The sequence below is a fragment of the Scardinius erythrophthalmus genome (assembly GCF_964197995.2).
Source record: "Scardinius erythrophthalmus genome assembly, chromosome: 22".
NCBI classification, from domain to species: Eukaryota; Metazoa; Chordata; class Actinopteri; order Cypriniformes; family Leuciscidae; genus Scardinius; species Scardinius erythrophthalmus.
Genome location: NC_138242.1, coordinates 21,276,074 through 21,303,745, shown reverse-complemented (window position 1 = coordinate 21,303,745; position 27,672 = coordinate 21,276,074). Strand labels below are relative to the sequence as shown.

General features: G+C 38.5%; 2 protein-coding genes across 6 annotated transcripts; one reads left to right on the top strand and one right to left on the bottom strand.

Annotated features, from left to right (window-relative positions):
• Positions 1-3,620: 3,620 nt before the first annotated feature.
• gpr12 (G protein-coupled receptor 12) lies at positions 3,621-4,646 on the top strand (the record flags this gene model as incomplete). Its single annotated transcript, XM_081352418.1, has 1 exon — positions 3,621-4,646. The coding sequence occupies one exon, from the start codon at positions 3,621-3,623 to the stop codon at positions 4,644-4,646; it is 1,026 nt and encodes a 341-aa protein (XP_081208544.1).
• Positions 4,647-9,708: 5,062 nt separating this feature from the next.
• Positions 9,709-27,034, bottom strand: wasf3b (WASP family member 3b). Of its 5 annotated transcripts, none has more exons than XM_081352920.1 (10): positions 26,891-27,034; positions 23,436-23,492; positions 20,538-20,703; positions 16,613-16,747; positions 16,135-16,288; positions 14,426-14,543; positions 14,008-14,189; positions 13,678-13,932; positions 11,253-11,554; positions 9,724-10,391 (listed from the first exon to the last, which is right to left on the bottom strand). In XM_081352920.1, exons 3-10 carry the CDS (start codon positions 20,668-20,670, stop codon positions 10,234-10,236), a joined length of 1,437 nt encoding a protein of 478 aa, XP_081209046.1. In that variant the 5' UTR covers positions 20,671-20,703; positions 23,436-23,492; positions 26,891-27,034; the 3' UTR covers positions 9,724-10,233. The 5 variants fall into 5 exon arrangements, with proteins under 5 accessions (XP_081209044.1, XP_081209046.1, XP_081209045.1 ...); XM_081352919.1 differs by lacking the exon at positions 23,436-23,492 and adding an exon at positions 26,025-26,198 and having other exon boundaries at positions 26,891-26,995; XM_081352918.1 differs by lacking the exon at positions 23,436-23,492 and having other exon boundaries at positions 9,709-10,391; positions 26,891-27,013.
• Positions 27,035-27,672: the final 638 nt, after the last annotated feature.

The following is a 27,672-nucleotide window of genomic DNA, read 5'->3' as shown; positions in this document are numbered from 1 at the left end:
AATGTTGTGATTACAAATCATGAATATATATATATATATATATATATATATATATATATATATATATATATTAGTATTTTAGCAAACTAAGTGCCGAGTACTGGTTAAAAAGGTGTTCTAGTAGCGAATTTAGAAAAAGAAAAATATTATATCGTATTTTATTTAAAACAAAATGACGTTTATGTAGGCTATGTGTTCACGAAAATGCCTTTTACAACACACAGTGGCATCCTTTAGTTTCCGAGCAGCAGATTACACAGGTGACGGGACCTTCTGGTCTGAGAAGGAAAGCTCACCCCTCCCAGTCCCAGCGCCTCGCACAGCCGCAGTCGGTGGGGATGCTCGTGCACACGCCGAAGAGCCGCTACTCCTGCTGGCAGTGAAGATTCTCCGGTCCGACATCTGATCACAGCATCCCGATCCCTCCATCCGTCCGAGCGGCGCTGCACCTGCAACCAGCGCTGCCATTTAATACAATGGAAAGACAAGAAGGACGCAAAAACATCTAAACAGGCGCCTCTCCTCTAAAAGACAAGGTAGGGAAGCCTCCAGATGGGGAGTGAATGGAGACTGGGTGTATTTGAAATCATTCTGCTTGTATTCATTTGCATTTTACAGCACATAGCCTAAATTATTTTTTACTGAGCAAGAGCTGAAGCGTTATTATAAAGCTAAAAGGACTCAGGGGAAGCAATGGTCGCATCCAGCTGCTGGAGTTTATGTTCTTTGGGGGTCCATATGTGAATGTGATAGATAAAAGGATGCTGATGCAGGGGCGCTTTTGTAAGAATTGGAACCCGCCTTTATTTAATATCAGCACTCAATAGGGCCCTCCCTTCATTTTTGAGTTCCCACCATTGTACTTGGGTATGATTCAAAAGTACCTCAATAATAGCTGGTTCCTATAGCCACTTAACCACTAAGGCAAAATCTCTCATTTATCTTAATTTGATTCTTTGTTCTGAACAAAAGAACAAAGACACTGTCACTAAAAGAGAAGTAATGCATAATTAAAGTGAACAATGGCTTTTGTGATAATTATTATTGGCTAATGTCTCTGTTATAATGGATGGTTATAATCTCGGATGTTTTCTTGAATGCCTATACACTGTAAAAATGTCATTTTAATGAGAATATAATGTACAAATGCAGTAAACACCTATCAGATGGTTAATATAGCACACAAAGTAAAAAAAAAAAAAAAAAAAAAAATTATATGTATATACACTCACCTAAAGGATTATTAGGAACACCATACTAATACTGTGTTTGACCCCCTTTCGCCTTCAGAACTGCCTTAATTCTACGTGGCATTGATTCAACAAGGTGCTGAAAGCATTCTTTAGAAATGTTGGCCCATATTGATAGGATAGCATCTTGCAGTTGATGGAGATTTGTGGGATGCACATCCAGGGCACGAAGCTCCCGTTCCACCACATCCCAAAGATGCTCTATTGGGTTGAGATCTGGTGACTGTGGGGGCCATTTTAGTACAGTGAACTCATTGTCATGTTCAAGAAACCAATTTGAAATGATTCGAGCTTTGTGACATGGTGCATTATCCTGCTGGAAGTAGCCATCAGAGGATGGGTACATGGTGGTCATAAAGGGATGGACATGGTCAGAAACAATGCTCAGGTAGGCCGTGGCATTGAAACGATGCCAAATTGACACTAAGGGGCCTAAAGTGTGCCAAGAAAACATCCCCCACACCATTACACCACCACCACCAGCCTGCACAGTGGTAACAAGGCATGATGGATCCATGTTCTCATTCTGTTTACGCCAAATTCTGACTCTACCATCTGAATGTCTCAACAGAAATCGAGACTCATCAGACCAGGCAACATTTTTCCAGTCTTCAACTGTCCAATTTTGGTGAGCTTGTGCAAATTGTAGCCTCTTTTTCCTATTTGTAGTGGAGATGAGTGGTACCCGGTGGGTTCTTCTGCTGTTGTAGCCCATCCGCCTCAAGGTTGTGCGTGTTGTGGCTTCACAAATGCTTTGCTGCATACCTCGGTTGTAACGAGTGGTTATTTCAGTCAAAGTTGCTCTTCTATCAGCTTGAATCAGTCGGCCCATTCTCCTCTGACCTCTAGCATCAACAAGGCATTTTCGCCCACAGGACTGCCGCATACTGGATGTTTTTCCCTTTTCACACCATTCTTTGTAAACCCTAGAAATGGTTGTGCGTGAAAATCCCAGTAACTGAGCAGATTGTGAAATACTCAGACCGGCCCGTCTGGCACCAATAACCATGCCACGCTCAAAATTGCTTAAATCACCTTTCTTTCCCATTCTGACATTCAGTTTGGAGTTCAGGAGATTGTCTTGACCAGGACCACACCCCTAAATGCATTGAAGCAACTGCCATGTGATTGGTTGATTAGATAATTGCATTAATGAGAAATTGAACAGGTGCTCCTAATAATCCTTTAGGTGAGTGTGTGTATATATATATATATATATATATATATATACTGTATAATATGTATATGTGTGCGTGAAAAAGTAAATGAAGTATGAATCACTTTATAATTTACTGATAAAATCTGTATTATAGCCTACTTAAGGCAATATGTATAATTTTATGGTAAAATATTTTTTTTCTGTATTTTTAATTCACAGGAAAAGAGGCATTCCCAGAATTCACAAACCAAACTTGTTTATATTTGATTTAAAAATGAGTTTATATTTGTTTTCAGAGTGTTTTATGTTGCATTCATTCATAAAATATTACATTTATAATAATATAAATATTTAAATAGCTCAGTTATGTTGATGTTTTAAAATAAACATCGTATAAAATATATTAAACATTTAATAACATGTCGTTAGAAAAATGCTAAATATATTTACCAAAATGTCATTCCATAATGCTTGTAATATTGTCACTGTATTTTGTTGTTCTTCAGAACTGTTCAGTGAAGTTCTGGCGACCACAGCTGGTAGTTCTTTTGTAAATATGATTTAATATTTGAAAGGATAATGAAAATTCTGTCAGCATTTACTTACCCTCATGTCGTTCCAAACATGTATGACTTTCTTCTGTGGAACAAAAAAAAATATATATATATTTTAAAGAATATTGGTAACCATGCAGTTTCGGTTCCCATTGACCTCCATTATATAGACCAAAAAAAAAAAAAAAAAAAAAAGATGCAATGGAAGTCAATGGGAACCAAACTGTTTTGTTAACAGCATTCTTCAAAATATTCCCGAGCATATAAAAGAAAGCCATACAGGCTTGGAACAACCTGATGGTAAATGCTGGCAGATGCTGTGCACTCAAAAGGCTTCAAAATGTGGTTTTCACATTGCCATAGAAGAACCATTTTGAGTTCCACAAAGAACCTTTCACTAAACAGTTCTTAAAATAACACATTTTTCTTAGTGTGAAGAACATTTGAATAATCTGAAGAACCCTTTTCCACTATATGAATCTTTTGTGCCGTGGAAAGAATGCCAACAAAGAACCTTTCTTTCTAATAGTGTACAGTGGTCATATTACTTGTGATCAGATATAGAGGAATACACTTGTTGTTTTGTCTTTTCTTTTCTTTAGACTAGCTATACTCCTCATTATGTTTTTCTGTGTGTCATTTTAGACGGGAGGCAGAATGAGTGAAGAGTTGTCAGTTTCTCCCAGCTGGCTGGCTCAAGAACCCACGTGGGGCAGCAGCGGCGCGGGGAGCTTAGAGAACATCACCGTCGGAACGTACCCACCCGCGGTCGTCCTGCCGGCGAGGCCGCCCGCCGAGCTGCTGGTAAACCCGTGGGACATCGTGCTGTGTTCATCCGGCACTCTCATAGCCTGCGAGAACGCCTTGGTGGTTTTGGTCATCTGGCAGAACCCGGCTCTACGCGCCCCCATGTTTTTGCTGATCGGCAGCCTAGCTCTTGCTGACCTATTGGCCGGTTTGGGGTTAGTCCTGCACTTTACCTTCGCTTACCTGCTTCGCTCTGACTCGGCACAGCTTCTGACTGTGGGTTTGGTGGTGGCATCCTTCTCCGCATCTGTATTCAGCCTGCTGGCTATCACTATTGACCGCTACCTGTCGTTGTACTACGCCCTCACCTACAACTCTGAACGAACGGCTGCCTTCACATACACCATGCTCTTGCTTCTATGGGGAGTGTCGTTGTGTCTAGGTTTGCTGCCTGTTATTGGTGTGAACTGCCTGGGCCAGGAGGAGAGCTGCAGCGTGGTGTGGCCCCTTACAAAAAACAACGTAGCCGTTCTATCCGTGTCCTTCCTTCTGCTGTTCGGCCTCATGCTACAGCTTTACATGCAGATCTGTAAAATTGTCATGCGACATGCGCACCAAATCTCCCTCCAGCACCACTTTTTAGCTGCGAGCCCTCACTACGTCACAACGCGGAAAGGCGTATCCACCTTGGCGATCATTCTGGGCACATTCGCCGCTTGTTGGATGCCCTTTACTGTCTACTCGCTCATAGCCGATTACACGTACCCGCCACTCTACACATACGCCACCCTGGTGCCCGCCACCTACAACTCGGTCATCAACCCCGTAATTTACGCCTTCCGGAATCAAGAGATCCAGAAAGCACTGTGGCTGGTGTGCTGTGGATGCATCCCTGCCAGCGTGGTACAGCGGGCACGGACCCCCAGCGACGTCTGACGTGCCTAGGGAACTGCACAGGCCAGAGGTTCCCCTAGTACAAGAAGGGGGTTGTGCTCGTCACCTGTTTATGTCTTCCCCTATTGTTATGTGACAACCACTGCCACACGATCTTTGCCTGATCCTGATCCGACCAGCTGCCACACCCTGTCCGGGGAAAAATGGGGCGGGAACGGATGCTGTGTGGCTGGCAGATGTAAATATCTTGTACATATATGCCTTTGCATTTTTTGTGCTTGTTTTGGCTTGGCCACAGTGGCAGCCTCCTGTTGCACGGGCTTTGAGGGAGGAGGAGGATGAGGGGCAGCACAAGGCGGTCCTCTAGACTGGATCCCAAAGCTCATTCATCTCGTCCTGCTGTTGCTGCATTCAAGAACGTGCGCTGAACGTTAAGTAACCGCGGTGTGCTAAAAATAGACGAGGCGCTCGATGATCCGCGCCTTGCGTCCTCCAAAGAAACCAACCTGGAGAACGAGAGAGAGAGAGAGAGAGAGAGCCCTCTCTCCTGTTTGATTTAAATCTCGGCCGAATGTAAAATGTCCTCCAAAGCAAACCATGAAGAGCTAACTACAATCTCAGAATGAGAACCACTCTATAAATAAACGTACCCGTCGATGCCTTTATTTTAGTTTTGATAGGAAGTCGAACCATCTCCGCATCCTCTTCCATAAATGCAGGATGAAAGCAAGCGGGACCTGGGAGAAAGTGTATGATGTTTATTCATTTAAACAGCCCCCTGTGAATAGAGGCTCACTTCAAAGAACTGTTGATTACAAAACGTGCATTAAGTGTCTGTGAGAATAAGAGGTTTGTTTATAGCCTATGCGGCGACATGGAGGATTGAACCGAATGTGTTTTCTATTGATTTGCTTTTAATTTTAATAGAGCACAGCTCCTTTTAATACGCTCAACTGGTAATTACCACTGGATACGGGATAGCTATCACACAATGGTAGCTCAAAGCATTTTGCTTAAAATTTACATGTATTGCATTTGTTAAAAAAAAGGATGATTTGGCCACAACATTGAGATAAATTAATTAGAGGGGTGTGTTGTTGAAACAACATGAGTGAATCTCAGAATGCTTGTCTGGATCATCTTTCATCAAAAATGTATATGTGATATATATATATATATATATATATATATATATATATATATATATATATATATATATATATATATATATATATATATATATATATATATATATATATATAGGCCTATGTGTGTATAGTTTTATTATTATTTATTATTATTTCATTCATTATTGAAATCATTCTTTTGGGTGGAACATGACATTGAGAAGTTTTCATGAGATTCATCCATGATAAATCATATTCTGTAAAATGATATACCAGCCTTCATACACTTCCACTTTAAAATAAGCCATCAGCAGATTTACAGTCAATATGATTTTTAGTAAACTGGTGAATCTTCTCAACCAGTCCATATGACAAGATTATGATGAAGAGAACAGCTGGCCTCTCAGAGCTGGCAAATGTCAGATGAGGGAGAATATTATAAAATCTATCGTACTTTCATTACAACTGAGGCTGGAGTCATGCTATTATGAGCTGAAGTTCACCCTTGTTTTTACCTTATGCCCTCCAAATGCCAACCAGCCACTATCCATTTCAGTGCAGTGGCAGAATCCATCAGCAAGCAATAACTACGGACTGAGTGTTTCATCAAATTATAGCAATATTCTGGCAGCAATAACAGCCATGCCCAAGCAAAACCAACACCTCAGCTAGCCGGAAAAAAAAAAACATCCATGAATAACTCACCACGAACATACAAGTGGATTCTAAGAACAACTGACAACTGTACTTATTTCAACATGACCTGAATTATATTGGTAAATTTGGGATTTAAAAAAAAACATGAGCTGGACAGATGTCTCAATCCCTGCAAACATGTCCATAATCTCACTGCCTCGTGTTCTCTCATCCAGAAAGTGACTGTGCTCTGTCATTTACGATATCTAACTGAATGAAATCTCTGTACACTCAACGTGACCTACTCTGCAGTATGCATTTGCTTTTGCGAAACTTAAAGATGTTTATACGTATGAGGAACGTGAAGTGTAATGCGTGACTGTCGGTGCATGGCCGTGCGTGTGTGTGTGTACGTGTGAACGCATGCATATATGTTTGTCTCTCCAGGGACAATGATGTAGTTGGGGGTAATAATGTATATTCCCCATAGACCTGCATGGGCTAGAGTGGCTACCAGTCTTCCCATCGCGCCATCTTTACATCGTGCCTGCGGGTCGGACACACCCTCGTGACCTTTTTTTGCCTGAGTGACCTCTATACGATTCCAGTGAAACAGCACATGAGCGGTAGCAAGCAGGTATGCTTGTTTTAATAAGGCTTAGCATGGAGATGATGACCGGTCTGTTGCAGGTCACATCTGACCTTTGAGGAATAAGTCTCTACCCCCCCAATAACCCAATAGGATTTTTACATTGGCTTTTGGATTATTGCAGAAAATGAGCTCTGTGACCAACAAAAGTTTATAGTTCTTACATTTTGTTAAACGTGTAAACGAACATCAGCGCCACCCTCGCTAATACTGCGCTCACGCCATGTCGTAGTTACAATAATTTCGAGATGACAACGTGATGTTCTGTTCTAGGACGCTAAAGACCGCAATCTGTAGCGTGCCTCTTGAGACCAAGGGAGTGATATTTACCCGCACAGCTCTTAGGCCTTGTCCCAAATGGCCCACTTCATATGCACAATGGCTGCCATGTGCGCGTCCGCTAAGTCCATGAGACCGTAGGGTGTCCCATTTGTCTTCCCAACAGTCAAAGTGGTGTTACGTCTTGTAAGTGCGGACTAGTAGGAAGGTCACGAGTGTTTAGGATGCCATTTAGGACAGGGCCTTACTAACTGACCTCTGTTACACTCACCCCCCCTAAACTTCACTCTCATCCGGACCACGGCACCAACATAACCGGTCCTACTCAACCCACTCAGAGTGGGATTCAAATCTGCGTCTCCAGAATTTGAGGCGGGCACACTAACAAAGACGCAAAAGATTGCAGTCTCTAGCATCTGTTGATAGTGCGCCTCTTGAGATCAGGGGAGGGAGGTTTACCCGCGCATTTCTTAGGCCCTGTCCAAAATCGCACACTTCATATGCACTTTCGGTCTTGTGGACTTACAATGGCTGCCGCTTGCGAGCGTCCATTAAGTCCATGAGACCGTAGGTTGTCCCATTTGTCATTTTAGGGTTCAGAAGGGTGCCCCCTTTGCGGTCAATATGCGTCCTCGATGCGCACTTTTGCACTGAAGTGATCTCTGCAGCAGACTTCTTCCCGACTGTCAAAGTGGTGTCACATTACGAAAGTGCAGACTCGTAGGAAGATCGCAAGTGTTTAGGGTGCCATTTGGGACAGGGCCTTACTAGCCGGCCTCTGTTACTAGCCAAACCTCATTCCCATCCGGACCACGGCACCAACATAACCGCTCCTACTTGACCCGCTACGAGCGGGAACAGGCGTCTCCGCCATAGGAGGCGGGCGCGTTAACAATGACATTAAAGATCGCAGTCTCTAGTGTCTGTCGCTAGTGTGCCTCTTCAGATCAAGGGAGTGAGGTTTTAGCTCTTACTAGCTGGCCTCTGTTACATATGGTAAGACTATCAACACATAAATGAATCTGCAGCAGTCAGATAGTACAGCAGTCTCGTGGTACAATAGGGGCTCTTAGAAAATTCCCAGCATACAAATTGGAATCTCGTAATTACGGTAATTATGGCATGGCGTGAACTCGTTCAGTCTTTATTTCCGTTTGAGTTAGAATAGTTCGCAAGAGCACGATTATAAAACAGTGAGGCTGTGGAAGCGACTAGTGAGTAGATGAGATTCCCTGTTCGGCATGATGACGTTTATTGCCCTGTAGCCACTTGTTAGCCTTTTTCAAAACAAGTAAAAGCTTAAAAATCACAAGGGGGTATTACTGACGTGAAAATATCTAGAGCTTGTTGTTAATCGCATACCTCATTTCAGGTATTTAACCAAAAACCCATTGATTTCAGGATGATGTAAGCGGAGGTGCTAATATGCTAACCTGTTTCCGGGCCCACCAAAATACATGCATCACTCTATTGTGCGAAGGTTAACCTTGGGCCGCATTCCAGTGTCTCCTGTTGCCTGGGCATGCTTGTCTACAGCAGATTGAGAGGGTTAAAGCCCGATGCACATGACTGGGAGATTATCGCGGTGGCTTTTGAGGGTTAGTTCTTAAACATCATATCTCCGTCTGTTTTTGAAGAGCTTTGTAAAATGATGTTATCATGCTTTGTGCCTGGTCTCTGATGGATTTTCCACATGCAGATGGACGTTTGCCTATTGAATCCATGATTTAAATAGTCTTCTATCCAACTGTAGATGATTGTGCTTTGTAATCCAATGTAAAAGCTTGAAAATGTCAAAGCGAAGGGTGAAAAAGGGCTCGAATGGGAGTCTGTCTCCTGTTCTGGTTTATTTGAAGAGCATGGAAGAGGAAATCACCTCTGGTTTGGTGTCTTGTGAGGAAACTTTCTACATTTACAGTAGGATTCAGACTCGTTCTGTACTTTATTTAGATACTAGAATCGAAATCTTGGAACAATCCGAGAAACAGTCGGGTGCATCGGTTTCAGCATCTTGTGTACACGTATGCGTAGTTTTAACTGTGAAATGCACTTTATTTTTTTGATGAGAAAAGGCACAACAAATTACTTATCTGCAAAACAATATTATAAGAATTATAATCAACATGCACTAATTAACATTGTAAAACATTGTGTTAATGTGTTGTATATTTTTCCAAGGTGTTGGTTGTATACTTTTATTGCTTTGGTTAGTTTAACGAACTGAGAGATCTTGTTAATTTTGTATTAAAAGAATGTGCTGTGCATTAAAAATATCCTCGCCTGGGTTTATTCACACTCGCGCATCAATTGGCCGGGTGCCTCAAATCCACTGTTGCCATGGCGATCCCAGTCTCAGCTGTACTGTTTCCATAGAGACATGAGGCTCGGAATCAAAACTGTCCTGTTTCCATGACAAAGGCACTGAGGTGCAGGAACGGAGAGCGATTTAACGTGATTCGTCGGATTTTTATTGTCGCGAAACTGCCGACCGCCGCACACATGCACGAAGACACCAGACATTACCAAGAAAACACATTTCAGGTAGTTTAATCGAACACCTCAGGCCAGTTCACACAAATATAATTACTGACCTCAATGTTTCTCAACATACATAGAAACTTTCATGCAGAAAAGTCTGTTTTTGATGACCTCAACATGCTTTTTTTAATCTTTAGTTCCAGTTACTATTCACTACATACAGTATATCCATATCATGTATTAACAAGTGTTGCATTAAAAAGCATTAGAAAAAAATGGAAAAAGCATCATACGTGGTAGTTCAGGGAAAAGACTGACTATCTTATAATACAGACGGCCTATCACGCCTTTATTAAAATGCATACAGTACAAGATCATTTTATGTATGGGAAATGCAATGTTATTATTCGCAGGTAAATTACCGAGTAAGTGTCTGTGAATTTTGTGCATTAGTGTTGTTTTAGTCAGACCAATCATTGTCCTCCAGCTCAGATTCGTCCTCAGAGTCGCTGTATTCAACAGCGATACGGCGAGACAAGATCGTGGCGACATCATTGCCCACAGGTTCTCGTTTTGCCTGCTGTTCCTGCTGCTCTTGAACTTTTTTCAGCTGGATACCTGCAGTACAAACAAACACACACAAACATCAGCAACTCAACTCATTCATTTTCAATGAGAGATACACAAGAGTTTGTGATGCGATGTGGGCGTGTCCGGCAACTTTACAGAAGTTTAACTTTCTGCAAAATCAGTGGAGCTCACATGATCCATCTCCTGTGAGATACTGTAGTCCAGTGTAGCCGAGACGGAGATGTTAATGTTACAGGGAGCAATTTCACTATTCAATATGGTTTGTTTCTGCCCACACGCAGGGATAAAATAAGAAAAGGATGCGTGGAAAACAGAAATTGCCGGGCGTTTGATTCATGCTTTGACTGTTCAACTTGTTCATGATATGATGTGTTATGAACTGCTGCAATTTATATAAAAAACTATTTACAGTTCAGTCAGTTGGGGAAGAAATGAATACTTTCACTCAGTAAGGAGGACGCAATAAAAGGATCAAAAGTTATTTATAATATTACAAAATTTCCTTTTAAAATAAATTCAGTTCTTTCTAACTCTGTTAATCAAATAATCCTGAAAAAATCAGCACCATTAACACAAAAATATTAAGCAGCAAAAATGTTTCTTGAGCAGCAAATCAGCATATTAGAATGATTTCTGAAGGATCATGACACTCAAGACTGGAGTAATGATGCTGAAAATTAAGCTTTGCCATCAAAGGAATTATATTTTAAATCATCAAAATAGAAAACTGTTATTTTAAATTCTAATAATATTTCACAATATTACTGTTTTTTTATTAAATACATGCAGCCTTGGTGAGTTTTATAAAGCTTATGAAATCTAAAAACAAGATGTTTATGTATAACAAGTGTAAAATACTTATATTCATAACCTAAAAACACTTCATACCCATTCTTATAGCTGCGAGCAGGTCGCTGCGAGCATCGTTGGTGGGTTGGGCCTCATTAGGCACAGAGGGCCGTTTGGGAGTGATGGATTGGACTGGAGGGGGTGGGGCTAAAGGTGGAGGAGGGGCAGCCATTGGTACAGAGGTAGGTGGAATGGGTGGGCCATAACCAGCGACTGCTCCCATTGGTCCTAGATGTCCTGGAGGCGGGACCGGTCCCATGGGTTGCATAGCAAAAGCAGTTTGTGCTGATGGGATAACAGCAGGTGGTGGAGGCGGCGGCCCAGAATGCATGTAATCCACACTGTCAAGAGAGAGGAAGAGGGAAAGAAAACTAAATCATGCTTTTTCATCATAAATTGATGCTATATAAATTCAAAAGTAAAAATGTCACAAATTTGTTGATCATTAGGTGGCAGTATTTTTAAATACCCACTGTGGCATTTACAATATAGACCAGGGGTTTTCAAACTTTCTGACGCCAAGGACGACCAAATCTACCGGCCCCCTTGCAGAGAGACCCCTTTCCTAACATATAGGCTGTGTCCGAAATCGCATACTCTCTTGAGTAGGTACTTATTTTGAAAAAGTAATTATTTCACTACCGCTAAAAAAGTACTTTCTATTCAGTTTGAATGTGTGTAGTATGAATGTAATCTGGACGTACTACATTCACCATGTTGTCATTATCATGTGGCCTACCAGCATCAGTTGTGTTGCTTTACTGCTATTCATAAATCCACTCCCGTGGCCTCATGGGATAGTGAAGTGTCCATCGTATGCACACTTCAGAATACTTTTTGCCTACTCTTTTATGAGTACTATCAATTCAGACATACTTCTATTTTTCGCCCGCTATATAGAAGGGAAGTATGCGATTTCGGAGGCAGCCTTACAGACAGATATATAAATATATAAAATAAAATAAAAAATAAAAACAGAAAATCGTATAGAATTATTTTCTACAATTTTTATATTGTTTTTAATATTATTAGATTTTAAAGAAAACTGATAAAGTAATACAAATATTTTTTAACAACATTTATATTTTTTAGATTTTATATGTGTGTGTGTATATATATATAAATTACATTAAAATATATATTATTTATATTGTATATATACATATATTTAACAATTTTTTTTAATTCACAAATAAGTTTTTTAATTTTTATAACTGGATAGATTTAAAATCTCAATTTCTGAACAGTCTTTAGAAAGTAATACTAGTATGTAATAATATTAAGTAATATATTAACTGTATTAAGTAACATTCTCAAATATATTAAGTAATATTATCAAATATGTGAAATGTATTTATATATGTTGATATTCATTTGTGTTCTGAAGATGAACGAAAGTGTTTGGATGGAACGACTTGAGGGCGAGTAATTCATGATATCATTTTTGTTGAACTATCCCTTTAAAGGGATAGTTCACTTTGAAATTAATTTTTGATATGTTTTAGCTTACCTCAAGGGCATCCAAGATGTAGGTGTCTTTGTTTCCGCAGTAGTTTCAATTTTGATATTTTTAGGTCAAACCGTTCTTGTCTGTCAGTCATATAATGCAGGTCTATGGTCACTGTCTCAAAACACAAGCACAGAGTCCAAATTAAAACAATTCCCCATCGTCCAAATGAAACAATTCCCCATCATAAGTACACATTGATGGCCTAAGACACGAAACGAGCGGTTTGTGTGAGAAAACGAACAGTATTTATATAGTTTTTAGCTCTTGAAAACAGCACACGTCCAAATGGTCTGACGGCGCGGGCGAGTATAGATGTATACATAGATGTCGCCTTGGCTACTGCAGTTCATTGGAACGAAACCGTAGCAAAGCGACATCTAGTGTATATATCTATGCGGGTATAGATGTATACACTAGATGTCGCCTTCGCTACTGCAGTTCATTGGAACGAAACCGTAGCCAAGGCGACATCTATGTATACATCTATACTCGCCCGCGCCGTCAGACCATTTGGACGTGTGCTGTTTTCAAGAGCTAAAAACTATATAAATACTGTTCGTTTTCTCACACAAACCGCTCGTTTCGTGTCTTAGGCCATCAATGTGTACTTATGATGGGGAATTGTTTCATTTGGACGATGGGGAATTGTTTTAATTTGGACTCTGTGCTTGTGTTTTGAGACAGTGACCATAGACCTGCATTATATGACTGACAGACAAGAACGGTTTGACCTAAAAATATCAAAATTGAAACTACTGCGGAAACAAAGACACCTACATCTTGGATGCCCTTGAGGTAAGCTAAAACATATCAAAAATTTATTTCAAAGTGAACTATCCCTTTAAGTTCACATATGATCCAATAAAATTCTTATCGATATTACAGAACTTCCTTTTAGAATTTTTTTTAAGCTTGTTTATAACTAATTGATTAATCTAAATAAAAATGACAAACCTGTAGTCGACAGGTGGGAGGTTCATAGAGCCATTAATAGTGTTTGATGCTGGTGGAGGGGGCGGAGCCTGGTGCGGACGGCCCAGTGTGCCAGAGCGGTATGCCATAGGCCCACCCCGGTAATCCTGGTCCATGGTCATTTGGGTATGAGCTGACAGGGCCGCCATGCTGGGCGGAGGCCCAGAGTAAGTGTGGGCATGGCCAGCGTGGTTGGCCATAGAGAGATAACCGTGATCTGCATGATCTCCATGAGACCTGCATGAATTATGAATTAGATTAGATCAAATTGAGTTTATATATGTGCAGTTAAGTGCATGTAGCCCGTGTTACCTGTGCTCTGGGGACATGGTGCCCTCCGAGGAGCCTCCTCTGTGCACAGTGTGGGAATGTCGATGGTCAGGTCTCAGTTCCTTATCGAATGCCATCATGTTCCATTCCTGCCTGCGGTTTCGAGCTTTTCGCACCTTTTTCACCTCCCTCTGAAGCGTGCCGTCCACACACCGTCTCTGCTCCTGTCGCACAGTATTAAAGGACAAAGAGATGTTTAATTATCACATATCACCTCATGAACAAACACTACACTAGGTTTCCAGCATTCTGGGATACTCACACAGCAAGTCCGAACATATTTGATGTTTAATGCATTTATGTGGAGTGGGAAGTCTGACAAATGATATTTCACTGTACACAACCATTTAATTTGAGGTGGGACAAAAACTCAAGAGAGAGGAAGAAAAGGGCGTTCAACCTTCTGTCGTCTCTTCTCTTTCCTCTTGTCTTCTGTGTCCTGTAGCATCTTCTCCTTCCACAGGTCAAAGAAGTAGGAGGGGTCAGTGTAGAACTTCAGTCCTTCTTTATCATCATCTCTATGGCAACATAAATGAAAAACATTTCATTTTCATGATTGATTTTGGTTTTCTCTCTATTAATCTCTCGATAAAACAACGAGTGTGGTAAATTTGGCTCTGAATACATTTATGTAACCATTCCCACCAGTTGCTAGATTGCTTTTATGGACCTCTGCAGAAGGGAAAAGGATTTTTAAAAGCATCTTGATGCATCTTTTCTGACTGGCTGCTTTTCCAAAAGTGCTATTAATTGTCCATTAATCATTTATGTAAAAACGCCGAAAACTTTGTTAGCCGTATTCAGCCGAACAGACAGAAAAAGAGCGCAGCCAATGTCCCTTGAAACATTCTGCATTAGATCTGTTTAAGTATTAATGAGTGGCCCATATTCTCTACCTTGAGAGCTAGCATTCACATGAACTACATCTGCCAGCTTTAAGTATTCATGACTGCTCTATATTCCTTAATCAGACTTCTGACTGACAGACTTCAGATACATTCATCGTCTTCTTTTTAACTTTGGTCACATTGTTTTATAGGTACCACTTCTAATACATATTAATGTTTTGGGAAAGAATTAATACATTATTTATTTCTGGTATATTCAATGGTATTTTCTGACCAGTCTAATCTTTCGAGGGAGTAAAATAATAATGTATAAGTTCTAGGCAAGAACAGGTTTTAGGGATTATATGTACATTAAATGAAATGGCTGTGCATGGGATTAAACACAACTGGCTATATATGATTTAGTACGCAAATATTACAAAGAATAAATGGCAAACAATATCAATGTAAGTCAATTGGATATTTAATTATAAGCTTTAATTATAATTATTAAAGATAAATGAATCATAAAATGTATTATTAGTAGTAATATTACTATTCAAAATAATTCAAAAATAGATTAATGAAATAAAAATGGTTAAAATTAACATTCAATGTCAGACCAATCAGTGTCATTGTAAACAAGTCAATGAAAATAAATTAAATTAAATGAATAAAAAAATATATCAATGCATCAATAGATTTATAAGATTAAGCTTTAATTAAATTAATAAAGATAAATGAAAAAAATAATTATTATACTAAAATTGTTAATAAAATAATACATTAAAATTGTAATAAAATAGTTTATACATAAAAAAATGACTGAACATCAAAGACAGACATTATTTACAAAAAGTATTGTTTAGTATTTAGTATATGTTTATTAAGTTTTCTCATTGGGACTGTGATTCCAGTTTCCTTGTGGGGACATTTGGTCCTCAAACTCTGACACAAACATGCATAGATCTACTTCAGTTTGCATATTTTAATTAAAAAATTAAAGCAGTTAGGTGTGAATCCTGCAATTATACGTTGTACTTTTTTTTTTTTAACAAAGAGTGTTACAGTAAATAACAGACCAGTAATTGTACACAAGGGAATTACACAAGTGTAGTCTTATAAGTTCCTTGGAGTGTATATATATATAGATAGATCTCTTATGTGGGATACGCGTGTTTTAATTGGGTCTGTGAGAGACTGTATTTTACATAAATTGAGGTTCCAAATTTCCCTACTGGGGACAATAAAGTATATTTCATTTCATTTCATAGACACATACCTGTAGGGTGAGAGAATATTAAGAGGAGGTGGTTTATCACTCAGATTGTACATCTCTGTCACCGGGATCGGTACGCTGCTCTTGGACACCACCTTCTGGTCCTGTACGGTAGAGCTTTTAAAAGCCTTCCTCATGTTTATGTCCTGAAGAGAGACTGCACAGGGTGAAGGAGAGAAAGAGAGAGAGAGATTGATTACACCTGCGCTCCAGAGTGTGTAAAGTAAACTCCAGTATTGATCTTTTAATTGAAAAAAGAGATGTGAGGACAGGCTTTGGTCTGGGTAAAAGAGATGTGGGGTGCGCACATTTTTTTGCATTATTTATTTTGTTGATTTTCGGTTTGGAGGAATACAGTGGTATTGATCTTACACTGGAGCCATGTAACCTCAGAGATTTGTTTTAGGACAAATTGATATGCCAATGGCCGCCGTGTATTGAGGGATGACCCCGAGCCTTTGTTTCCCAGAAGCAGACTCACCTTCCTCGACTGTGGAGTCCAGCTGGGTGACCTTGACGGCAAGACGGTCAATCCGATCCTGCAGAGAGTTCGCACGCAAATAAAACAGGTTTGCCTCGTTGAAGAGCTCTCCGAATATGTCTTCAGCATGTTTACCTTTGAGATAAGAGGAGAATAAGGAGAAGTTTCATTTGTGAGGAAAACAGATAAAGATAAAAAGGGAATATATATTATATAATATGAATATATTTCATATATCAAACTCTTCACTGACACTTTTGTCTCCTTGGTAAACAAGTACACTATCTTTCAACAAAACTTTATTAAGTGCAAAATAGTTTGATGACATCACAAGTTGTAATTTATGAATATAAATAATATAAATAATTATTATTTATATTAATAGTTATTAATAATTATGTATAATAAATAATTATAAATATAAATAATGTATATAAATATATAAATAATTTCCACACAATATATTTTTATATGATCAGTTTAAAAAAAATAACAATTCATATATTTATAATGTTTTATCATATTTTAGTCTAGGTTCGAGACAAAATACCCTATACATTAAAGCAAAAATGAATCATGGTAAGAAGTTAAAGGCATTTAAAAAAAATGTTTTAATATGCTCATAATTTTAATAACTAATCATAATAATATTATAATATATTAAATATATAACAATATATATTATTATGATACTGACATTGACAAATACAAATAAAATAATTAATATTAAAATAATTAACTAATAATAATAATAATTTAACATTTAAACTTATAATACATTTTACATTTATTTAATATAGAAAATAAAGTTATATAAAAATGTCCGTAGTTGATTAAATTACATAAATGATTCATAGTTATATCAGTATACACACACATACATTATTTGTATATATATATATATATATATGTTATCTGTATGTTATGCATGTGAAAATTCATATTTTAAATACAGAAAAAAACTAGATTGTAATTCATAATTTAGTAATTATATATATATATATATATATATATATATATATATATATAATTACTAAATTATGAATTACAATCTAGTTTTTTTCTGTATTTAAAATATTAATTTTCACATGCATAACATGCATCGAATACAGAACATTAAGGACAAAAAATACAGATAACATTCTGCGGCTGTTCGAGAAAACAAAGTGGAGAAATGTTTAAAAAGAAAACCAAAGAGTACACTAAACTTTTAACACATCAACTAAGGCTATTAATAACTGCCATGTTAAACAAAAGCACACAGGAAAATATTTACAGGAAGGAAGAGTGTCTGTTCCTTACAAATTCCTGGCCTATGACCCAGTGCACACACACATACATATATACCACAGATCACGTGTACACTCCCTGCTACAGTACTACACCCATCAACACACGAAAAGCATGTTTCCAGACATGCACATAACTATTTTTGTCCCACGCACACATCGTCTAAAGCTTTCCCTTCAAGTCCAGTGGGCTGTCATTTATATTTAATCCACACAGCTGCTACTGAAAGGCCTTCTCCTTCTACAGGCATCCACTGAACAACACTAGCAGAGGCACAGTAAAGACACTTGAGGGGATTTCAGGGGTCAGCTGGGGAGTTATGGAACAGGTGGACAGAAAAAAAGAACATAGGATGGATGGATGGATGGGCAAATCAGTAGCTGGATATGCAGAGAGAGACTTGACGATTCAGAGGACATGTTTTCAAGATAATAGTCTTACGTAATACAGTCTGAGAGTCCCGTGAGTCAAAAGGAATTATTATTAAGAAGCTTCTCTCTGGCATCGTGGGCTGAAGATACCACTGGACCACTAAATTATAGACCACACAGAATGGAAATGCAAACCAAATGTCTAAAATGAATAAGAAATTGAACTTTTAGAGTAATGTAATGGCATGTATGGTAAAAGCAAGTAAAAAATGTTTTAGTGGGTGGTTACCAGGGCGTTGTCATGTGGTTTTGAGGCTAGGGTCTTTCTTGTTAGTTATATACTGGCCCAACTCAAACATAACTGGGGTTTGGGACAATTAGGACGATCCCAGGGGCCCTGAAAAGATAGGGAACACCCCCCATAATGCCATCGCGACAGTGACCCAGAAATGGTCCAGGGGGCTCAGATAACACCTAGCACAACGTTTGAGACAAAGTAACTGAGAATTGTCCCCAAATGTTGCTAAATCTAGAAAAAATGTTTCATAAAGACATTAAATGGCATCTTTATGCTCTTCTAAAATATATAACAGTTCAAAAGGGGGTCAGTGAGATTTTTTAATTTTTTAATTATTTACAGCAAGGACACATTACATTTATCAAACTATAAAATATATTTTCTGGCTTATTCTGTGATAAAAAAAAATTACAAATTTTGTATTTTGTACATAAACCAATCATAAAATTGTGAAAATATAGGAAAAAATATAGTTATAGTTATAGAATACAAATTATTGGTTATTATTCAACAACACTGTAAAAAATTATATGATCAATAAGTTATGACAACATAGGTTTTTACATTGCTTTAACTCATCAAAATAAGTTAAGCAATTTTCAATTTTTTTTTTTAAAGGGGTCATATAATGGTACATGCACTTTTACAAGTTGATTGTACTGAAATGTGTGTTGGCAGTGCCTGTACACAACCATCATAAAATGATAAAAATCCATTAAGTGGTTTTTTTTTATCTTCTTATATGTTTTCCAATCTCAAAAATCAAGCCGTTTGACCTAGTGACGTCACACGGTCGGACGCCCCTCCCACGACTTGTGATTGACAGCAGCATTTCAACACAGTCCCGCCCTCGCTCGTGAGCGAGCTGTCTGTCATCATAGTCCGCGCGTCATTGTTGATACTCACTGGAGCACTGTCTATGAGCAGAATGGCGTCTTAGCGATTGTGGTGTTCTGTTCTTGGGTGCAATAAGGAACACAGTAATTTAGATGTTACTAAATCCGAACCGCTGAAGACGCAGTGGCTGAGTTTGTTTTCGAAGGGAATATTCCTCACGATCAACGTCAATGCTTTCATGTTTGCACCAATCATTTCACACACCAGACTGCTTTACAAATGAGGGTCAGTATAAAGCTGGTTTTGCCAAGAAGCTGCTCCTGAAAAAAGGATTGGTACCAACTATTCATGTTCCTGCTGCACCTCCAGAAGAAGAAGTGAGTGTCATGTTTTATTAACCTTTATATTAATCTTTGCAAATTACAAATAGCACGCTTCACGATGAATGCGGCTATTTTTACACTCAGGTACATTACGGCATGTTTTCTATGTACGACGTTATCAATATAGTTTATAATCCCACGTTTATAATGAACAACACGTTATGGTTATTGTGTACGCACAGAACAGAGGGGCGGGGTGAGCAAAGCTCATTATCATTTAAAGACACATGCACTTAAACGGCGTGCTGAAAACAGAGCAGTTTTTGACCAGGTAAAATGAGTGTTTTCTTACAATACTAATGAGAATTTTTTATCAAAGTATATTACAAACTTTTAATTTAGACCCTAAAGAATCATATTAGCTTGTACAAAAATGGCATTATATGACCCCTTTAAGTTATACAAGATTAAACTCAACACAATCATTTTAATGTAATTTAAGTTGAAATGACTTAAACAAAGTTGATTGTACTTACAAATTTAAGGCAGCAACTTTTTTTACAGTGTGTATTTGATTTCCTAGCTAATTAAAAGCAAGAGATAAGAAAAAATAAAACCTGTCAAAGGTCAGAAAACATTTGGTATTACACATCTGACATTTCTGTCCCCCTCACTTCTGAAATGATGGCAATGCCCCTGGTCCTTAACTCTAATTAGCTTAATTCAACAACAACAGAAGCTAAAGCTAAATCCCTAATTAGCCAGTTAAACGTGTGTTAAAGAAAGAAAGGAACAAGGCAACTTACTGAGACTGCTGAGTTGACGTATGATGGCAGAGAGCGTGTTGTTCATCACACACTCCAGCTCGCTGCCGATGCCCTCCGGTAACACCCCGCGGCACAGGTGCCTGGGCTCAATGTTTCTCTTCACCAGCGGCATGACTGAACCTTATACAGCCGCAGCGCGCTCTACCTGCCCAGACAAAACACAAACACTGGATTTAAAATCACACACACGTGCACAAACTACAGCTGAAGCGTGAAGGCGAGGTCCATCTATCATGTTTACTCAGTTTTCAAATGTATTTGGACGAAGCTCAAATTATATAACAGACACCCACACATTGAGAGAGAGTGAATGTTCAAATGAAACTGGGACAGTTGGAGATCAAGAAAAGGGAACCGAGTTACTCAGATTTTGGTTAACCCTCTTACTCTAGTCAAAACCTACACTGACCTCTGACTCTGAAATCACACTCCTGACAATCCATCCAAGCACAAACAGAAACACAGACTATAAGTCCCTCCACAAACGGCCTAGTACGGCAGGATTACAAAGCATTAAGAAAAGAAGATAGGCCTACGGTCAAAGTAATCCTGTTCATCATCCGAGCGGCCCAGCTGTAGATCAAAGGACAAGAGATGCAAACTGATCATTTGTTTCCCAAGGAAACAATGACATTCTCACTTCTAATCATTCGTGAAAATGTGTGAAAATCAGGAAACACATTAACACCCTTACATTTTGCACAATCTATATTAAAAACATTATTTTGATATTATTTGTTTTAAAAGGAATTAATACTTTTTTCAGCAAGGACACATTAAATTGATCAAAAGTGACAGTAAAGACATTAATAATGTTACAAAAGATTTGTTTAAAATAAATGCTGTTCTTTTGAAGAATCCTGAAAAAAAATAATCACAGTTTCCAATATTGATAATAATAAGAACATGTTTCCTGAGCAGCAAATCAGCATATTAGAATGATTTCTGAAGCATCATGTGACACTGAAGACTGGAGTAATGATGCTGAAAATTAAGCTTTGCCATCACAGAAATAAATTACATTTTAAAATATTAAAATAGAAAGCTGTTATTTTAAATTGTAATATATGTTTAAAAAATATATATATATATATATTTTTTTTTTACAAATTACTGTTTTTACTGTATTCTGATCAAATAAATGCAGCCTTGGTGAGCATTAAAGACTTATTTCAAAAACATAAATATATAATATATTATTTATAGTTAGAGTTTAATTTATTCCCTATTGATGTATTTATTATTAATTATTTATTTTTATTATTTGGTATTTTTTCCTATATTGTCTCTGCACTTGACATCTTTACATCATAAAAATAATGTATTGTTTTTATTGCAAAAACAGAACCATAATACAAATATATTGTTTGACTTACTGAATATGAAGTTTTAGCAAAGTAATGTAAATATTATATTTTATCTAGTTATTAATGTACAGTCTATATATTATGGTATGACTGATGCAAAATATTGCTTGGCATGCAAAACAGAAAACTTATATGATTTCATATTTTTTATGCACAACACTAAAGATATACAACGTTTTAAGACAGTTTACTATTTTATGTCTATGTATGACACAATTTTTTATTTATTTTTTGCATTTTCACGTGCAAAGTTTCTCCTCGCTCACGTAAGTAGCCTAACTAAGCCATTTCATCTGGTTCAACTGAACGCCATGACAGAATGCTCCCATCTCTGGAAGAATAACCCCCGCATTGATTGGCCATCTGCGAGGCCATCTGCTGTGTGATTGGCTAAGGGGGGGTTGAAAGTCAAAGATTAGGGACAAGAACAAAAGGGATGGAGGGACAGCATCTCAGAGGTCATCTTATCTGCCTGCTTACTTGCTTCCTGTTTTCCAGCTCCACACCCAGCTCTCCATTTCCTGTTCATCTCTGACTTCCTGTCGTCCCAAACAGCCAGAACAATGCAGTTGGGGTGTGAAGAAAGTTTCACTCACACACAATCACAACACTTAAATAAATAACTGCTATGTAACCGCTAACTTCCTCCCCGTATCCCGCTTGTACAAAATAAACACAACTATGAATACAACTTGTGACTACTCCCTGAAACCAGGCCCAGATGGAATCCACTGACTTTTTTCACCTTTTCTTCACTGATTTTTGTAGGAAAATATGTGGAATTCTATAAAATAGATTTATATTTCGTGAAATATATTAAATGGAGCTAAAAGTATTATTAAATTTGCCAAAACATTAAAGAAATATACATGCAACATTATGAATGACAGAATTCTACAAAATGTATATGTATATGTATATGTATATGTATATGTATATATATATATATATACACTCACCTAAAGGATTATTGGGAACACCTGTTCAATTTCTCATTAATGCAATTATCTAATCAACCAATCACATGGCAGTTGCTTCAATGCATTTAGGGGTGTGGTCCTGGTCAAGACAATCTCCTGAACTCCAAACTGAATGTCAGAATGGGAAAGAAAGGTGATTTAAGCAATTTTGAGCGTGGCATGGTTGTTGGTGCCAGACGGGCCGGTCTGAGTATTTCACAATCTGCTCAGTTACTGGGATTTCCATTTCTAGGGTTTACAAAGAATGGTGTGAAAAGGGAAAAACATCCAGTATGCGGCAGTCCTGTGGGCGAAAATGCCTTGTTGATGCTAGAGGTCAGAGGAGAATGGGCCGACTGATTCAAGCTGATAGAAGAGCAACTTTGACTGAAATAACCACTTGTTACAACCAAGGTATGCAGCAAAGCATTTGTGAAGCCACAACACGCACAACCTTGAGGCGGATGGGCTACAACAGCAGAAGACCCCACCGGGTACCACTCATCTCCACTACAAATAAGAAAAAGAGGCTATAATTTGCACGAGCTCACCAAAATTGGACAGTTGAAGACTGGAAAAATGTTGCCTGGTCTGATGAGTCTCGATTTCTGTTGAGACATTCAGATGGTAGAGTCAGAATTTGGCGTAAACAGAATGAGAACATGGATCCATCATGCCTTGTTACCACTGTGCAGGCTGGTGGTGGTGGTGTAATGGTGTGGGGGATGTTTTCTTGGCACACTTTAGGCTCCTTAGTGCCAGTTGGGCATCGTTTAAATGGCACAGCCTACCTGAGCATTGTTTCTGACCATGTCCATCCCTTTATGACCACCATGTACCCATCCTCTGATGGCTACTTCCAGCAGGATAATGCACCATGTCACAAAGCTCGAATCATTTCAAATTGGTTTCTTGAACATGACAATGAGTTCACTGTACTAAAATGGCCCCCACAGTCACCAGATCTCAACCCAATAGAGCATCTTTGGGATGTGGTGGAATGGGAGCTTCATGCCATGGATGTGCATCCCACAAATCTCCATCAACTGCAAGATGCTATCCTATCAATATGGGCCAACATTTCTAAAGAATGCTTTCAGCACCTTGTTGAATCAATGCCACGTAGAATTAAAGGAGAACTCGGCAACTCTAGCGAACTCTAGTCACTTCTTCGCTGATTTTCCCTTTTGTTGTCGCATGTTTTCCCCACGAGCTCCCCCTACAGCTGTGGTGGGGCGTATATTTCACAACACAGTCGTAAAAAACTCACTTGCGGCAGCCTCCTCCCCCTCTCTACCGCTGCTCATGTGCGTTTGTTTTGATCGGAGCAAGCCAACTGTATCGCGTGGAGCTATGTCTACTGAGGTGGGTAATCTGGTAATACATCATAAATGCGTGTGTGTTTATGTCGAATTGCCGTAAAGCAATTTGTGTTTCGCGCTCGTTCTCGTTCTCGCTTTCGCTTCTCACGAGACTTCCAATTTCTATCTTGCCGGGACGGTAGTGAACAAGTTGCAAGGTTGGTTTTCCGCCTGGGAACGCTGGGGGGAGCGGGGAAAGTCACCAATATCACCAGAACAGGTTGTTTAACCATCCAAATGATTTCTAGACAGTTTTATTAAGTTAAAAAAGCTACCAAGTTCTCCTTTAAGGCAGTTCTGAAGGCGAAAGGGGGTCAAACACAGTATTAATATGGTGTTCCTAATAATCCTTTAGGTGAGTGTATATATATATATATATATATATATACATACACACACATATATGATGTCCATGAGACCCATCCTGTATATAAATATATGTATATGTACATTTTGCAGAATTCTGTCATAAATATAGACTGTATTTGTATTAAATGCAGCTGAAAGGCGGATAAACACATAAACACATTTTTAAACTGCCAAAACATTTATTAAATGTAAATACAACATTGCAAATGACAGAATTCCTAATAATTTACGGTAAAAGCTGCAAACCTACTTGGATTTATATACGGTAAAATGTGTTAAATGCAACTGAAAGGTAGCTAAAAGCGTTAACAAACTATCCAAAACATTTAACGTAAACTCAACATTGAGTATGACAGAATTATTATACAGTATACGGTCAAATCTGTGGAATTCCGTAAAATGGATTTGTATGGTAAAACGGAGAAGGCAGCTAAAAAAATGTAATTAGTCAAAACATTGAATAAATGTTCAATGCAATGCTGTGAATGATGTGTATTTAAATCTTATAGAGTTTTATTTTATGTGGACCTGCATATTACACACTTTAGTTTGTTACCATTTACCATAGTAACTGTGTACAAGTGGCCACATAGTCATTGTTCTTACACATCGCCTTCCAAACCTGTTCACTTTCCCTTTAAAAGTGAAAAATAAACAAACAGCCCCACGCTTTGACCTAAAGAGACCCGAACTTTACTGCTAATATGCTATCACGCCTCACACACACACTCAGACACTGCTGTTGTTGCATGTGTTGTAATATGTTCATCAAGTAAGCGCACTATCTCTCTACGGCATTGTAATTCTGCAGCGCATGGCAGTATGGACACAACCCACACTAATTACATAGTGCATTGAATTAAGACTGCGCTGGGAGGAGGGGGGGGGGGGGGGCAGAGACACAGGAGACAAAGAGACCAGAATGTGAGTCTGAGTGGCATGAAAAGCAGTTTGTGAGATAGTTACACAGGAAACTGTTTCAATTGGGAAGAACGGATCCAGAAAGAAGGGACGGGCAAAGAGTGAATGAGTGAAAAAGTAAGAGGGAGAGAGAGAGAGAGAGAGAGAGAGAGAGAGAGAGAGAGAGAGAGAGAGAGAGAGATGATGGGGGAGGGAGAGTGGCAGGGGACCTCAGGGAAGCCACTCTGAAAGGTTCCCGGGACAATAGCCCTCCGTTCACACGGCAACAGAGGAGCTCTCCCATGCATGTTCCGTTCCCTCCCCCAACCCCGTTACCCCCGCCAGCCCACCCTCTCGGTCTTCTTCAAATAAAAGAAGCACTCCTGCCTCTCTCTCTCTCTCTCTCTCTCTCTCTGTCTCCTTTCAGCCTTCAATTTCCATTAGTCTGTGCCTGCTCCAAAACCACACACATAGAGCACTTCACTTCAGACAAGACAAAATCCAAGATACCTTCTATCAAATAATGTACACTTTGGGATGCTGGATAGAAAATGAACAGTGTGCATCACATCTGTTTACAGCCCCATTAGTGCTGCTGACAGGCTTTGAAGTCCATCAGACCCATCCCGTGACCACAGGAAGCCACATCCTGTCCGAACTATGAGGGAGACACGAATCCACTCCCTAAACGACAGGACGGCAGTGCATTAGCTATTCATAGCTGAAGTAAAGCGCATCTCTGCGCGTAAGACTACATTAATATTTCAGTACGGATCACGTCACACACGATGAAGGCTTGTGAATGTCACGAGCAGTTGCTCTGTCAGATTTCAGCAAACCCGTGCATAACGCCTGGATTTATCTCAAAAAGCATCAAAAGCTATTATTATTATTATTTTGTAACACTTTCGGGTTAAATTAATTAAGTTTCCGGTTTTGTTAATAACTAAACACTTGAAAGTTGCGAATTTCTGTCATGTATTATATTCTTTGATAACAGTTGACTAAGAGCACTTTCAGTCTTTACAGTGATTAGGTTGATTTAATTGAAAATATGTAAACTTATTTTTCTTAGGAGGACATATTCTAGTATACGACACGCAACGCTTGTTATTGTAATTCTAACAACAACGCTATTATAATTATTATTATTAATGCAGTAGAATAAACACCAAATATAAAACAACAAGAATTATAGAATATATTCCCGCTATAAGTTAAAAAATAAATAAAGAGGAATGAAAATAAACTCAACACTAAAGAATCCCAAACCTCATGTTCCACTATTACATAAAGCTCGATAAACAGTAAAGATAAGAAGTGCAATGTGACAAAATAACTACATTAGCGAAGATAAGTAAATGTTTAATGCTTACCAAAAGTGAATTTTGTGGGAAATTATATTCGCTCACATGTCCAGGGTTTCAGCGGTTCGGGTTGCCATCCTGTGTCTCCATCGGGTCCATCCATCTGACCATTCCAAACAATCCGCTTGGGGCGGGGCATGCTGGGTTCTTCGCACCAATCAGCATTTTAGATTAAGAATTTAACGCGCCACCATTTGTCACACTCAGCCTATCAGATGCGAGGTTGAGGATGATTGACAGAAAATCCCCGGTCATTGAAGGCGGGCTTTATCTGGGGATATTGGGCGAGCTTTACACGCCACAGAAAAATGCTAAATAAAACTTAGGCTACTTTTTATAAAGGAACAACTAGAATTGAAGACTAAATAGCATTTTAACAAACGTTTGGAACTGGCACTATCCACAAATAGGGTATAAAATAGGACATGGAACAGCAAATATTGACTATGGGTGGGTAATGAACATTAAATAATAGTAATAAACATTAAATAAACATAACAGGTTTGAAAATTTAGTCTAATTTAAGCAGTCATTCAGCAGGGGTTACTGGTTATTTAACAATAGTTACAAGAATTTTGTAATTATAATATAAAAAATAATTAAAATAATGAACTAAACATCAATTAAATAAAATAAAATAGACAAATTAAAATAGTGGGACGGGCCAAATAGATAAAGAACAAATTAACATGGGACTCCTATGAATGAAGTCATGGGAATGTGGCAATTACATCAAGCGATCTGAGCCATGAGCTAATTTAATAATGACCTAAGTCTAGATTCTTATGTAA

Coding starts and splice junctions, on each gene's coding strand:
- wasf3b (XM_081352920.1), bottom strand. CDS start 20,670: ATGCCGCTGGTGAAGAGAAACATTGAGCCCAGGCACCTGTGCCGCGGG. Junction 16,289..16,612: donor GGACTCCACAGTCGAGGAAG/GTGAGTCTGCTT, acceptor CACCCTGTGCAG/TCTCTCTTCAGGACATAAAC. Junction 14,544..16,134: donor AATATTCTCTCACCCTACAG/GTATGTGTCTAT, acceptor ATGTTGCCATAG/AGATGATGATAAAGAAGGAC.